The following is a 16,607-nucleotide window of genomic DNA, read 5'->3' as shown; positions in this document are numbered from 1 at the left end:
CTGAGACTGTACTCTTGGCAGCAGTGAAAAATGTACTGCTAATTACACAATTATTTTATTATGTCGCACTGGTTGAAATATCCACTAAAGAATTAATTTAGTTAAAATAATTTGAACTGAGCAATTATTTTCATAACCACGGAATTAGCGTAAAGCGCTTAAAGTCCTTTATTCTCTGCTCTTCATACAGCGGTTGTGCAATTAGCAGTAAATTTTTTGGTCTTTTGCTTTCCTCCCAAAGGAATAAATCTCTTTGTTCTGATCATATATACAGAGTGTGTGACCATTCACATTCTACATAGAGTAGGGAGTTTTTCCTGGGGCAACTTCTGAGTTTTGGGAATTCCTTCACAGACCAGCCAGCCAGGTTGGAGCAATGGAGAAAGGCATAGGCCTTGCAGAGAACTGTGCTCACCCATGGTTTCTATACAGAGAGCCATTTTTACTTTGGAGAAGGTAGAGGTTTAATTTGCCAGTAACTACAGTGAAAGCAATTTCTATTTGGTTTGCTCTTAAGTTCCTGAAAAATGCTTCTTTGCTTTGGGTTTCCAGATTGATTTATTCCAAATTGAGATCCTCTCTTTGTTAGGAAAGTTTGAACTCAGTTGAACCTGTTATTTGGTGTTTCAAAAGGATCCACTGTGGTTCTACTGCAATACTCATTAAACATCTGGAATCATAAACCTAAAACTTCAGCAGTGTTTAGACTTCAGTGAGCTAGGAAATGGGAAGAAGTCATAAATTATTGGGAAATAAATAACTGATCCTGCTTTCCAAGGACTGACTCTGTTTATGCGCCAAGGGTCCCTTTTCTTCAGGCTGCACCTGACCTTGGGGGGATTACAAAGAGTACTCTTTATCAGAAGAAAGAGGTGGCTCCTCTTTTTATGTGGCTCTGTGATAGTTCCAATAAATACATATGCACTTAAATTTTTTTCTCATTGGTACCCTGATAAAGAATTAATTTTTTCTTTCTTGCTGTGTTCTTTACAAAGCATGCGTGTGCTCACTCATTTATTCAGCAGACACTTACTGAGCACTAACTATGTTCTAGGCACTGGACAGGACGCTGGGGATGCAAAGATGAAAGATGCAGTTTTTGAAGATAAAATTTTTGAAGGATGCATTTCCATTAGCTGTGCATTTTAAGGGCTTATCATACGCTAAGTATCATGAGAAGAATTGAAAAGAGCTTGAATAGTTCCTTCAGAAAACTTAATGTGAGCGAGATCACATATTGACATGAAAAATACTCAACATTTGTAGAGCGAGTGTGAATTAACGTGGTGAAACCTGAGTACAGAAATTCAGGGAAGATGTAAAATGGATATGCAGTCCATAGGGCCTGCACCCTGAATCTGGTGAAAGGCAGTGAGTGCACTTCTGTCATACTTTTGAAGATCCCGTGGAGTCTTAAATAGAATACAGTTGGAGGCACCAATTGCTTTAGTCTTCAGGGTGGCCAAACGGGACCTGGGGCAGCTGCACCCCCAGACCTGTCACCTCTGGCCATGAGCAGCCTTACTCCTCAGTGTGTCACGATGTGAGCAGTGTTCGGAAGCACTGCTTCATGGTTTCTAATTTGTCTCGTTCTCCACAGATATGTACGACCAAGTGCTGAAGTTTGGCGCTTACATCGTGGATGGCTTACGGGAGTGCTCGCAGCCTGTGATGGTTTACATTCCTCCACAGGCCGAGCTCCGGGGTGGCTCCTGGGTCGTGATTGACCCCACCATCAACCCGCGGCACATGGAGATGTATGCTGACCGAGAAAGCAGGTAGTTAGTGCTCCTTCCTCGTTTCCACTCGCTGCCTCTGGGGGATCCTCTAGCTGTTGGTTTCCTCCTGGAGAGCATTATAACCAAGGGACCTTTATTTGAATCTGTGTATCCCCAGAGGGCTCCAAGGTCAGAAAAATAGGCTTTCTAGAAAGCATCCGCCAGCATGAGAAGGGAACCAGGCTGGAGTCAGGCTTTCCCAGTGTGATCCTCACCCCAGATTCTTTTACCATGAAGTCCTCTATCCAGGCACCCCCAAGCTCTGAGAGACCGTCTCCTGTGTGTTGTTCAGATATACCTATTCATCATCTCTTTCTTAGGTATGTGGCAGAGGGAGCTTAAAGCGAGGTGGCGCGGAAGGACCGAGCTGTGAGTCTGGAGTCCTGGGGGCTTCCCCAGGCCCTGCCACTGACTAGTGAGGAACTTGGAGCGGTCCTCGCTCTCCCTGGGTTGCTTCTCCTTGTCTGTGGAACGACCTGGGTGGCCATCGAGGTGCACCACGGCACCTGCATTCTGTGGTTCCAACCAGAGCTTCTCCCCCACAGCGCAGTGCCTCACTCTGGCACTTGGGGCGGCCTGGAGAACACAGTGTTTGCAGCACAAAGAGAACTGCAAGAGAAAATCCCAAGCTTCTGTTAGGCATTGGCCCCTGCGACACTTAAGTAAAACAGATCAAATCCAGCTTCCTTTCATAATCTGCTTTCAACCCTTTTGTAAATCTCACATCATATCTCCTTGACATTTTCCATGCCAGTTCCTACATCCAGTCATTTTATTAGAGCACCTATGTCTCTCTTTTCCCAAAAATTTCAGCCTCTTATTTCAAAAACTGCTTAAGAGAGTCCAGTGGTTTTATTGTCAAATCACTAGGCTAGCGTTCTGTAATCAGGGGCTTACTTTTAAGTGCTAACTTAACTCCTGATCTGATATCAGATGGGAGACAAGTCCTCTGCAGACTTTAGAACAAGACTGTATGGTTTTAAATCCAGCTCTGTCACTTGTTAGCCTTGGACAAGTCTGCTAACATCCCATACCTTAGTTTCCTCCTCTGTGAAATGGGGATAATAGTACCTTACCTCATAGTGGATATAGACTGGGCATGGGATTGTCATAAAGATTTTTACATTGACCTTAGAACAGTGCCATGCACAGAGTAAGCATTAGCTGTATTTTTTTTTTTAATGTAGAAAGTCTTTTTTTAAAAAAAAAAAAAGGTGTGTAGGGTAAAGCTCCTGGTAATAGAACATCATTAGTATACACTAGAAGTGACCCCCAAACCTGTGTCATTTCCATAGCAGCAGGGTGCCGTCCGTGTGTAGGACCAGTCAGCACCCCGCCACCCCCTCATTGCATGGCCTGAGTGATGGAGACTGTTCCTCTGCCACTGCGGCTACATCAACTTTTTTTTTTTTCTGAAAAATGTGATTCCTGTTACCCTTATCAGCTGTAGGTGGTGGAATCTGTATTCTTCTCCCTTTGAGATGGAAGTAGACTGATGTCATAATAAGAATTATTTTAATTGCTTTTTGCCAGGCCTTTCTCATACCCCACTTAGACTCTTCTCTGGTGCCTGCTTCTCTCCCTGGGGTTCCCTCTGTGAACCGTGGGTGGGTAAAACCATAATGAAGCTATTTCCTGGTCCACAGATTGTAACCAGCCTCATTCTGTTGTCTCCTTCCTTTAAAGTGCCTCTATTTCTGTTTTGTTTTGTTTCCTTTCCTTTCTCTGTGATCCAGGGGATCAGTTCTGGAGCCAGAAGGGACAGTAGAAATCAAATTCCGCAGAAAGGATCTGGTGAAAACCATGCGTCGGGTGGACCCCGTCTACATCCACTTGGCTGAGCGATTGGGTATGTCTGCTTGTCCTCCTGGCAAATCAATGAGCCGTTCAGCTGATTTGTAATGAGTGCATTCATAGGCCAGGGGAGGAGGCACTGAAGCATTTGATCAAATTCATGATCATCTTTATTTACTGTCCTCTCTATGGTAAGAATCCTGGTAGAATGAAATAGTGTGTGTAATAGGAGGGAAAGTGGGCCTTTAAAAAAGCAAAAGTCACCCGATTTTTTCTTCTGATATTTCCTTATAGTTCAAACAGCCCATCTTTCTAGGCTTGTGGATGTCCTTGTAAAGAATGATTAGCTGGAAGTTGCTGTTGGGGGCAGGCTGATCAGGCAGAGAACATGCTAGGCTTAAGTATCCTGTTTCTGCTTGTCTCTCTGGACGAGCCTGCCTTGTTTCTGAAGAGTCAGTGTCACAGGATGGAAAAGCCGGAGGCCTACCCAGGCGGCATCCTGGGGCCATCCTGAGCTGGAGAAATGGAAGTAAAGATTGTGCACTGTGCACTTAAAACAGAGGCCGAGCAGCAGAATCCCTGGGAGCGTTTGCACTCCATGCTTCCAGCCGCTACTGTGTCGCTCATTTGTTTCTGGAGCTTTTGGAAGGCGCTTGCAATTTGAACATTGGACTAAACTGTGGGAGCCCTAGGTCAAGTCCAGAGTCTGAATGAGTTTCAGAGTCTCTTAAAACACTGGTTTTCTGCCCAGGTCTCCCACCGAGCCCTTTGCTCTGTTAGTAAAGATAATGGCTTAAGGGTCTTTTGTTTGTTGGTTTGGTTTGTTTTTGTTCTTTAAGGACAACAGGGAGATTGTCTTTAAAAGGTAGTGAAACTCAGTGAATGGAAGACGTAAAAAAGAGATGTTAGCGCATTTATGTTCCAAATAGTAAGTTAATTAATAAAGTACCGTTTGTGAACTCTGTACATCCTCACCATCCAGAGACACAGAGACTTCTGAGAGTTTGCCTCCCCTCACCCTAGAGACCGTACGTCCTGGCATCAGAGCCCTGAGCCGTGCACCATGTTGCTTGCCATACACAGCGACTCGGGTTACCATAAACCCTGTTTGTGTCCCATCGTTTGCCATTAGGAAACAACCACCAATAACTCTAACCCACTGCAGCCTGATCCTTTTATAGGAAATACACACATACAACAAGAAATTGGCAAAGTTGTTTCTAAAATCTATTGCCACCCAGAATTGTTGAGGTGGTTTTTCTTCCTCTTTCTTCTCCAAACAGGATAATTACTTCTGACCAACCCCATACACTTTAATTAAAGTAACTGCAGCTCAAGAGCAAGTTACTCACAACTGTACACAGAGAGAGCTCTAAAAGCTTCAGCCACTGATAAGCATCTCACTTAGATGGCTCATAATTGCTCCCAGCATCCAGCGATCGCCGCCATCGCCATTTTTACCACTAATTCTGCATGAAGGCAGCAATGCCACAATTGCAGAACACAGCGAATTGCATAATTTTCTTTTTTTCTCTCTTTTTCTTTCTTTCTTTCTTTTTTCCTGATTTTCTTTCTGGCCAATTTAAAATTTGTCAAAGTCGGCCTCCTTCTGGATCACTGCCCTTTGATATTTTGCGCACTCCATTTGCCACAAACAAGCCGCAGGGCCGCAGTTCATGCTGACTCCAGCAGAGAGAGAGCTCCATTTATCTTACACTGCCTGCTGAATTCCTGCTCATTACCTGGGGGTTCACTGCCTCTTTTTAACCCCCCAATGGCTGTCATCATCCCTTCAGAGTAACTGGCTGGTAGGAAGAGGGATCCTCTCTAACATCTGTTTGCAGAATGACTGGATGGTGAGCGGTGTGGGGCTGAAGCTTCTTTCTCTTGAAGGAAAGTGATATCGCTCCCACATTCACCCAGGATCCTTTACCTTTTGAAGCACGGAAAGGGGAAAGGGAGGAGATTCCCAAGGGATGGCCGTTTAATCATTTGTTACAAATCATCTTATTATCAATTTCCTATCCACATTGAAGAAAACCATATTTATTTAACCTTGACCAAAATGGCACTAGAGGAAGAATCCTTAGTCGGCTAAATGTGAAGCAGGCACTGGCCCAGGGCAGCTTGGGGCATGAGCAGTGGAGCTGGAGTAAAAATAACTACGTACAGGTCTTGGGTATGTTGCTTGCAGGTAAGTTGTTTAACTTCTCCAAACATCAGCTTCTTCACCTAGAGAGTGGGGGTAATGCTCCCACCTAGCCAGCGTGGGGATCAGATGTATGTGCGCTGTCTTTGAATCTGCGAAGCATTCTTCAAACATGGTGATTGGCATCGTTTCCTTTCCATCCTCATCGTCGGAAGAAGCAGATGCCGTGTTTGTAATCGAGCATTTTCTGTGGCTTAGGCCCCCTCTGGGAGCGAGTGGTATAGGGAAGGAAATACGAAGGAAGCAGAAGAAGCAGTCTTGTCTCAGGTATTCTCAGTCAGTCAGGGAGACCATAGACGTCCAGGTGTGTTCGTGACAGAAGAGATCGGTGGGGATGTAACAGAAGAAACATTTGTGAACCCGGATCCTTTTGGGTTCACACTGGCTTTTGGCTCCTTTCTCAGTGCCTAGAAGCAGACTGCCAAAATGCTTTTTCACAAAGTGGGTAAAAATGACCTCAGTTTCCAGATTGGGAGATCGAGGCTGAAGGAAGAGTTAAATAAGTCATCCAAGGTCCAAAGTAAATGTACGCTAGTGCCCAGAAGGGAATTCTGGTTCCCTGTGTGCTACTTTTCTCAGGATTTCCTCAGATTTTTACCTCAGCTGAATACTAAGCCTGATCAAAAGTAAACAGGAGTTCTTTTTTAATAAATTTATTTATTTATTTATTTATTTATTTATTTATTTACTTATGGCTGCATTGGGTCTTCGTTGCTGTGCGCGGGCTTTCTCTAGTTGCGGTGAGTGAGGGCTACTGTTCCTTGTGGTGTGCGGGCTTCTCATTGCGGTGGCTTCTCTTGTTGCTGAGCACGGGCTCTAGGCGTGCGGGCTTCAGTAGTTGTGGCACGTGGGCTCCGTAGTTGTGGCTTGCAGGCTCTAGAAGTCAGGCTCAGTAGTTGTGGCACACGGGCTTAGTTGCTCCACAGCCTGTGGGATCTTCCCGGGCCAGGGCTCGAACCCGTGTCCCCTGCATTGGCAGGCGGATTCTGAACTACTGCACCACCAGGGAAGTCCCTAAACGAGTTCTTTAAACAAGAGTGCTTTTCCTTTGTGATCTTAAGCCAACTCCACGGAGAGAAATCTGACATAGGAGGACGCCTGAGGAGTAGATGTTATCCTGTGTTCCCAGTTTCTTCCCAAATGGGCCTCTGCACGGGGGAGCGTGCCATCAGGTCACTTAGACAAACCAGTGCATGGTGACTGACTGTGCTCAAAACACTCTCTAAGGATAATGAATAATATTTAACTTCTGAACAGCTAACATCATCTCTTTCAGGATTCTTATTTTTTTTAAATGGCCTTTTGTCATTTTATATAGTTAGTTTGGGTAGACGTGGTGAATTACTAGTTTCCAGTTCTGTGATTATAACAGAGAGTATGAAGATAGTACATAGATTGGTCCCTGATAAAGGTAAAGGGAAGAATTACCCCAGCAAGAAATGTGATGTCAGACCAAGTACCAGAGTCTTGCATTGCTGGGCAGTTCTGACCCTGGGTTCTCAGAACCCGGGCTTGGGAGAGTCAGTGCAGAGAAGAAAATGTCCTACCATTCTGGTCGCCTTAAGGAAATTAAATTCCTTCTTTGGAAACAGAGCGCAGCCCTTCAAGGCTTCGCTGTGTCTCTCTGATATCCTTTGACCTCCAGGACAGGGAGGGCGGCCTTAGAGCGGGACAGCCTTCCCAGCCTGGCCTCTTGATGCTGTGATGTGAGATCCTCTTCTGGATCCTCATCCTCCTCTTGTGTTCCGAGGGAAGTGACGAATCAATTTAGGTAGAGAGAGGACCCTCTGGCCCAAGCGTGAAGCCAATGTAAGCTCCCCGCCATCCCTCTCCTCAGTACAAAGAGCACCTGGGCCAAGGAGCCGCTTGGTGGAACTTTATTCTGCTCCAGACACACATCTTGGTCATGGCCCTGTTCCCAGGCAGCCGGGCAGCCTGCCATGCAGCGCACTGGCCGTGCCCACGTGGACGGAGCGCGTTCTGGGAGTGACAGTCTGACACGGGCAGCAGCGAGCACCACTGCTGGCCCCTGCTTGGCCGTGAGGCCCTAGCCCACACCCCGCACGCCTCCCGGCCTGAGGCACCCTGGGCGTAGATGGAGTATTGTGGCTGCGGGTGAGGATACATGTGTCTGTGAAAATCCTCAGGAATGCCTCACTCCCAAGCCTTCTCTTTAGCCAGCGGGATGACAGGAAATGGATACTTCCTTGAGTTAAGGGGACTCAAGGGTTAAGCTGCTTTTCTGGCAGAGGTGATCGAAGTTTCTGCGCTGTGTGTGCTTTTCTCTCTCTTGTGCCCTCTTCAAGATGCTGTAAGCTGAAAAGAGCCCAGGTTGCTTATTTGAGGCACAAAGCAGTGTCCTTACCTGGAAAGTTGATCATGGGAAAGAAAGAAGTCCTAATACTCAGCCTGGGGAGTGGCCTCTGGCCCTCTCCCCTATTGTACACAGAGTGTCCTCCCTGGCACCAAGGCCCCCAAGCACTGGGCTCCTTGGTAGGTAGGCTGCTGAGAAACAACAGTAAGACTTTCTATCATGAAGGTAGAGATGATGGGATCCTCCCTTAAGTTAGCAGCAGCTTAAAATCCACCTGGTCACACTGATTCAGAAGCTCTTTGGCTTGATGCAATTTAGTGCAATAGTGACAACATTTTCTGGGAAGGAGACGGGGTCGTCCTTTTGGTGTGATCTGTTAATCTGGTTGTATTTATAGAAGCATCTGGGCTTGCCTCTTCCCAGGAAGGAGTGAGTCACAATTCCCTCAGGCTGGAGGGACCTGGCAGGCATTCTGTTAGACTGTACCTACCTAAGCTTCTGCCTGCCTGAGGCTGTCATGAGAACTTGTCAGAGGGACCCTCTTCCCCACTTGGTCCCAGATGACCCAGATCCTTGTCCTCCCACCTGCCAGACTTAGGAAGAGCAACTTAGAGAAAGAAAATAGTACAGACTGCCAGGCTTAATTGCCACTAGAATTCAGAGAATTCTGTGCTGTTTCCTGACTCTTTTGTGTGGGGTGTTTGCATGGGGGCACAGGGGACAAGGCTGCAGGGGGAGTAATGTATTTAATATATATTTTTATCCCCATTTGGAAATCTCTGGCTTTACTATAATGATTTTTCTAAAATATGAACAGTAAGTAGAGCAGTAACGCCATCGCAAGGAACCTCAGGGTTAAACGTCCCTTGAGAGGATTGCTGTTAAAATCAATATGCATATACAGTTGTATTTAGATAGTTATGGCCCCCTTTGAAGAAAAGCAGATATATGAAAATGGGATTTAAAAAAAACTAGATACACTGGGAGAAATTATTCCCATTACAAAAGGATTATTTGCTTTACCAAAGGATTCACTGCAGGGTTCCTTCTAAATAGCTCCCTTAAGGCATTTAAAACAGGATCTGATTTCCGCAGTTTTTCAAGAATGCTTTTGTGTAAAGAAAGGCACACCTGTTATGGATGCGGAAATAGCTTTGCAGGGTTTTTTTTTTTTTTTTTTTTTTTCCACCCTATCTTACTGTATTTTAGAGAACTTTCTTTCAACGTAGAAAATATGGTTACATAGATCTTTTAAACAGCTACTTATGTTTGTACTTCTGAATCTTAATAAGATTCCAGTCTTTTTTATGCTGATTTTTCAATCTTAAGGTTGAGGAATGGGTATGTGTTCTCATATCTGAGATATTCAGGAGCTCAGTGGGGAGGGTGATCTAGTTCTTTTCTTTAGCATCGTAAGTATTTAACCAATCACAGCAAATTGCCTTCTTCTTCAGAGGAGGAAGGGCACATGAAAGTTAAAATTGGGTTTAAATTTACATAGGCTTCTTGATAGAACTAAAAAAAAAAAAAAGTTAAGAATTAAAAGAACACACACTTTAATATCACATCCTTTTATACAACATTTTTCCTGTTTGCCAGATTAGGATGGTTGTTACATAAATGAGAAACAGCTCAGAAAAGGAAAGAGATTTCTGCAAGGTCACCTAGTGCCTTTGGCTGAGCAAAGAATTTTTAGCCTACCACTCTGATTTTTATTCTAAGCTTTGAAGGTCTCACCCTCCCCCCCGAATCATACTCCATGGTCTGCTCATCCATACGGTAAGGCTGGCCACCTCCCGCCCTCCCCCAGGGTCAAGGCTGGGTAAAAGCACCTCCTGCCGCAGAAATCAGCGGTCTCAGAAGCTTCTCTTCAGCTTTGACCCCATGGAGGAGAGATGTGGCTTTTCATTATGTCCTGGCCCCTGGAACACCTGACAGGCTGCTGTCCTGTGGACACTTGCAGGTCAGTTTAACTTGTTTCATTTAAAAAGCATGGACTCTGAAGCCAGACTGCCTAAGCCCAAATCCCAGCTCCATCATTTCCTGGCTTTGTGGCCTTGGACAAGTTAGTTCACTTTTTTTGTGTGCCTCAGTTTCCCCATCGATAAGATCACAGCAATCTTTTAGGGTTATCGTGAAGATGAAATGAGATGAAAAGTACTTAAACAGCACGAGTGTATGGTAACATCTCAGTAATGTTAGCTTTCATTTGATCAGACTAGTAATACCTCTTCTTGCGTTTAACTCTTTAAACATTTTTAATTGTAAGGTTGGATTTTTAGGATTTCATGGGGACTCTTTATTTTGGGAAGGAAGGCATGGGAGTGACCGACCTCTCTTTTCCCTTTTCCCATTTCAGCCTTTTCCTAAAGTAGGATTCTAGAAAGAATGACTTTCCTCTCTGTAGCATATTCTTAAACACACTCACACATGCACACACACTGGCTTGCTTTCCTAAAAACCCTGAGGCCCTGCAATCTGGCTAGAAAAGAAAGAAAACCATTCCAAGATACTTAATTGTACAGGGAGCTTATAGGATTGATCGAGAGCTTAGCTTTTTACAATAGTCCAGTGAATAAGAAATGCTCCTGACAAACGATCAATGATGGGATAATCACTCTTTATCCCCCTCCTCATTCTTACCTTCTTTCTTTCAGGAGAGCAGGGTTCAGAAGTCAAAAATCTTTATAGACGCTGCTTTTAAATTAAGCAGAAAATAGACATTGACATATTTGTTAATCTCCCCTAAATCATTACTGGGGCTGGCTGCTTTGCTGTACAAGGAGAGGGGCCCTCGGCGTGCTACAGGAGGGTGTAAAACTAGCTTAAGAGCAGCCTTTGATTTTTAGAAAATAAAATGTAGAAAACCTTTCTTTCCCCCTTCAAGTGCACAGATCTTTTTCTCATGGGCATTTAAAAACACATACGTTCTCTGCTTCTGTCTTTTCCTTGCTTTGATGCTTTTTTGAGGTAGGTCTTGAACTGCAATCAGAGGCATCACCGAAGGAACCAGACAATGCAGGCTTTGGGGGAATGTTCTGGGATCTTCCTAGTCTCACTCAGGAGGGCCCGAGTATTGTAGGTGTTTATTTTGGAATTCTTTCAGAGCTCTAGGATAGCTTGACTGGGTGGATGAGAAGTTTGTTGGTCCAGGAATTAGCCCCCTCTGTCCCTCCACCTGGGTGAAGCCTCGGTCTTATTCCCCCGGTGCTCTGGTCCTACGCGCCGAAGTCCCCCTGCTCTGCACCCAGTGCTGAGCTGTGCTCTGAACTCCTCCTAACACAATGAACCAAACGCTCCAGCTCATTGCCCTTCTGTGGCCACTGCCAGGTCTCCTGCTTGGCCACTTTCAGTACCATTTAATGTAGAAGAACACAGGCTTCAGAGACAGCCAGACCCAAGTGCAAATCCTGGCTTTTCTACTTAAGAGCTGGGTGTCACTGGGCAAGTCACTTTTACGTTTCAGAGCCTTGGTTTTCTCATTTGTGAAACAGAGACCCTGTCTGTAAGGTTGGGTTATTATAAAGATTAGAGATGATGTATCTGAAGCAACTTGGAAAGCGTTCAATAACTCTGAGGTATTCCGCTTGGCAACAGTGTTAGCAGCTGACCAGACCTGGGTCTGAACTACGCGTGGTGACTTATGAGCTGTGTGATCCTAAAATCATGGAGTGCAGTGCCTGGCGCGTAGGACACGCTCAGTAAGTGGTGTGTGTTGTATACGGAGCGCATATATGTATATATGTTGTTGACCCTGAGGGAGAACGTTGTGAGGGTCTGGAAGTCCCTATTCAGCCATATTCACGGTCCTGCCATCCCCCGCCCCCCAGCAGGGCTGTGATTTTACCTGATGATCTCGCAATGCCTCCAAGATATTGCGAGTTCACTTCCAGACAACCACAATAAAGTGAATATCGCAATAAAGCGAGTCATGTGACGTTTTTGGTTTCCCAGTGCATAGAAAAGTTATGTTTACACTGTAAGTGTGCAAGAACATTGCATCTGAAGAACAATGTACGTACTCTAATTTAAAATACGTTAGTGCTAAAACATGCTCACCATTATCTGAGCCTTCCGTGAATCATAATCTTTTTGCTGGTGGAGGGTCCTGCCTCGACTAGTGGCTGCTGACTGATCAGGGTGGTGGTCTCTGAAGGGGGGTGGGGGACGGGCGTGGCAATTTCTTAAAATAAGACACCAGTGAGGTTTGCTGCATCGATTGACTCTTCCTTTCACAAACGATTTCTCTAGGGTGTGCAGTCCTGCTTGATAGCATTGTTTGATTTCACCATAACAAATACAGTACAGGTATAGCTCGCTTTACTGTGCTTTCAAACTTTTTCATTATTATTATATTTCTTATGGTGATCTGTGATCAGTGATCTTTGATGTTATGTTTTGATGTTTTTATACTTGTTTTGGCCTTTTTTAGCAATATTCTCTAGGTATGCCTGTAACAGGAGGCGCTGCCCTAGAGACTTGCATACAGGATGGGAATTATTGGAGATGCCGTCTCGGTCTAGTCGTGGGGTGGGACTGAGGTGGAACCTCAGCTTTATCAGGCAGGAGCCTGCCATCCTCATTTAGCCTTTTCTGAAGTTAAAGGGATCCTAGTACTGAAGCGCTCGTACACATAAGCCAGAAACGCACACAACACAGTGTTCAAAAGCTGTGGGAGCCAAGCTGCTGCATCCGGGTCCTGCCCCCGCCCCTTTCTAGCTTTGTGACCTTGGTAAGTTACATAAATTCTCAGTGCCTCAGTTTCCTCACCTGTAAGATGAGGATAATAGGAATACCAACCTCATAAGGTTGTTGTAGGATTAAATGGGTTAATAGATGTAAAGCACTTAGAGCAGTGCCCAGTGCCCTGTAAATATTAGCTTTGATGACTGATTATATGCACTGGGGAGCCAGGATAATTTTTTTTTTTTTTAGTTGTACTTCTTTTTTTAACTTTCCATTTGATATAATTTTACAGGAAAGTTACAAGAATGGTACAAGGAACTTCGGATGCCCTTTTCTCCAATTCACCTACTGTTAACTTCTTCGACTTGCTTTACACTTTTCACATGCACGAGCTCCCTCGCTCACTCTCTGCACACATATGTGTTTTCTTTGAACCGTGTGAGCTAATCTGTAGACGACATCACGATCCCCTATCCGTAAATATTCGGTGTGTGTTTCTAGGAACACAGACTTTCTTTTACATAAGCAAAATACATTTATTAAAATCAGAAGCTAGGGCTTCCCTGGTGGCGCAGTGGTTGAGAGTCCGCCTGCCGATGCAGGGGACACCGGTTCGTGCCCCGGTCCGGGAGGATCCCATATGCCGCGGAGCGGCTGGGCCCGTGAGCCATGGCCGCTGAGCCTGTGCGTCCGGAGCCTGTGCTCCGCAACGGGAGAGGCCGCGGCAGTGAGAGGCCCGCGTACCGCAAAAAAAAAAAAAAAAAATCAGAAGCTATAACATTGATACAATACTGCTGTCTAATCCATAATTCATATTAAAATTTTACCAGTTGTCCCAATAATGTCCTTTATAGCCTTTTGGGGGGGGGGGTTCCATATCTGAGATCTAATCTCAGAGCACATGTTGCAATTTGTTGTCCAGTATTTTGTCCCTTTTAATCTGGAATAGTTCTTTGGCCTTTGTCTTTCATGATCTTGACAGTTTTTGAAGAGTCCAGGCCACTTTTTATAGCGTTCCTCAGTTTGAATCTGTCTTATATTTTCCATGGTTAGATTCAGATTATGCATTTTTGGCAGGAATACTGCAAAAGTGATGTCACGTCCTTCTCAGGATGTCGTATTAGGAGGCACGTGATGTCAGCTTGTCCTGTTCTCGGTGCTGGTTAGCTCTGATTACTTGTTCTAAGGTTTTGTTCACTGGGTTAGTCCACTGTACAGTTGCCATCTTCCCCTTTGTAATTAGTAAGTAATTTGTAAGGAGCTGCTTTGAAACTCTCCTCTTCCTCCTCAAAGGCTCACCCACTAGTTTTAGTATCTGTTGATAATCCTTGGCAGAATCAGTGACTGTGATGGCTGTAAAATGGTGGTTTTCTAATTCCATTATTCCTTCTCTATTAATTGTTAGTCTGGGGAGAGAGAGGGCTTTCCCTTCCCTTCTCCCCCATTTAATTATTTATGTCAGGGTGACTCATGGGTTCTTATTTAATTCCATAAATATTCTATCTGATGCTCAAATTGTCCCAGATTTAGCCGGTCAGAACACCTTCACCCTGGTTCCTGTGTCCTTTTAACGTGTCCCAGTCAGTTTTTGAGTGCTTCCCCACTTTTTGTGACAATACACTCCAGGCTCATCTTCTATTTCTCCTGCTCCAGCCACGGAATAAACCATTTCTCCAAGGAGTCTTGGTTCCTTTTATTGGAGAAGGAAAAATGTTTGCTTCCCTGTCAAGGGTGTTATACCCGAGACCATCTCATCTCAGAAGAAGCTGGTCACCTCTCCTCCCCGGAACCCTCCAGGCAGGTCCACCTAGAATGAACGGGCCTCCATCTCATCCCACAGTGTGGTGCCCACTGCTGTTTACCTGGTTTGGAAAGAAGGCTGCCGGGGGGTCCGGGGCCCAACGTGATGGGTTGCCTCTGTGTGAGAGCCCAAGGAAAGATAGCCCTTTGTACCCTCCATCACAGTTTCAAAGTAGTGATGGGTTTAAAAAAAAAAAAAAAAAAAAGGTGGACTTGGGCATCCAAAAACCTCATAAGACTGAAGCTAGGTACTAGAGTTATACATGTGTTTGGGTATAATACGGCTCACTCAGCAGCCCAAGGCTGTTTATGGCATGTGATTCATAGTGGCATAAAAAGCAAGGCCCGTTCCAGACAGACATGCTTGAAATAGACCTTTCTCTTTTGCATCCCATCACCTGTGGTCATGTATTTATTTGTCAGCTTTGGTGACAAAGCACTTCAGGTTGTCCCCAACCCCAGGGGCTGTCACCTATTGCTCTTTCAGTTAGACTTACTCCTCCTTACTGGGCAGGCAGATAAATTCTCTGTATTGATTGCAAGTTCCATTCTGAGAGTAATTAGGAAGAAAAGCACAACGTAGCAGCACCTCTCCTGGGACACTGTTGAGTGGGGGTGGAAGGCTGCTTGTTATAAGGAGTCCAGACTCTCATCTGTTGCGTAAGGGTGCCACGTGCTCATAAGCTGGGGGATCCAAATGGGGTTTGTGGACTGCTATTCTCTTTTTCCCCCCTCCTCTGCTTTTAGCCCAAGAACTAGAATGTCTTTGTCACTGTGGTCAGGGGTTGGCTCTGGCAGTAGCAGCCCAGGCAGGAGACTAGGAGTCTGGCTAATCCACCGAGCTGGCATGAGACACATGCCTCTGGCTCTAATTGGATCAGATTCTAATTTCAGGTTGAGTATGCAGACCTGAGATTAAAGCTGTGAAGTAAAGCAGCTTGCAACCTGAGGAGTCATCAGGTCCTGTCCAGGCGGGCAGGTGACTGGTGCGGACGTGGGGAAGAAGAGCTGCTGGTCTGTGTGCGGAGGCGCAGGGCGTGCCCCCCCAGCGTGTCCCACACCCGGAGCAGCCCGGCCGCTCTAGTGCTGGTCAGCAGGGCATGGCACGGTGCCCTCTGTGGGGATGAGGGGCCCGCTGTCAGAGAGGTGGTGAGGGGCACGGGCTGGCACCTGCTCGGGGAGTGGGCCCCCCCAGGGCTGCTTCCATAGTCATCAGCCCCACAGGGAAGGGAGGGCACGGGAGCCCCGTGGCAAGACAGGGACAGGTCTGGCATCCGGCAGAGTCCAGTTATCAGCAGAGAGGCGGTGAAGACGTTGGAGAGCTGAGCCTCAGAGCTTCCCGTGACTGTGGCTGCTTCTGAGCAGCGGCTCCTGGTCCGCCCGCGCCTGATGGTGTGTCTCCTTGCAGGCACCCCCGAGCTAAGCGCGGCTGAACGGAAGGAGCTGGAGAGCAAGCTGAAGGAGCGGGAGGACTTTCTCCTTCCCATTTATCGCCAGGTGGCCGTGCAGTTTGCTGACTTGCACGACACACCGGGCCGGATGCAGGAGAAGGGTGTTATCAACGTAAGTACGGTGGTCGCTGCTTCTCCTGACCTGTCAGAGACCCGCCGCCAGCCCGTGTCTGTCTCGTGCCCATGGGCTCCCATGCAGGGAGCTCTCGGGGCTGCATTAAAACAGCGTGTGCAGATCAAACCGTGTTCAGTTCTTCTGGCAAGACTTTTCCCTTTTTCTGTGCCCACTACCATCCTAAAACAGCTTATGAGTTAGGTTCCCGGGGACTCCTCAGGAGGCAGGCTCCATTTTGCTAAGAAACTGACTCCCAGGCAGTCCACTGGGAACAGCTGCCCAGGGGTCCTCAGGCGGTGGGTTACCCCAGTGTCAGGGTCCCAGCAGCGGCTAGTTCACACCTGACCTGCGTGCGAGCTGTCTGAACCGCCTGCTCAAAAGCAGCCCCGCGCTGTTACCCGGGAGTCTGAGCCCTGCACCCCCGAACATCTCAGCTCCGTGTGGGCCGAGCGATGGCCAG

General features: G+C 46.3%; 1 protein-coding gene across 3 annotated transcripts in view; it reads left to right on the top strand.

Moving 5' to 3' along the window:
- ACACA (acetyl-CoA carboxylase alpha) overlaps positions 1-16,607 on the top strand; it is a 235,849-nt gene that overhangs the window by 207,131 nt on the left and 12,111 nt on the right. For all 3 annotated transcript variants that reach the window (XM_081219599.1, XM_081219598.1, XM_081219597.1), the window contains 3 exons: positions 1,601-1,778; positions 3,515-3,627; positions 15,990-16,144. In XM_081219599.1, the coding sequence (XP_081075725.1) occupies positions 1,601-1,778; positions 3,515-3,627; positions 15,990-16,144 (446 nt within the window). The remainder of the gene's footprint in view (positions 1-1,600; positions 1,779-3,514; positions 3,628-15,989; positions 16,145-16,607) is intronic.

This window comes from Mesoplodon bidens (genome assembly GCF_964165515.1).
Source record: "Mesoplodon bidens genome assembly, chromosome: 19".
Lineage (NCBI taxonomy): Eukaryota > Metazoa > Chordata > Mammalia > Artiodactyla > Ziphiidae > Mesoplodon > Mesoplodon bidens.
The sequence above is the reverse complement of the archived record's forward strand: the minus strand, read 5'-3'. Positions and strand labels throughout refer to the sequence as shown.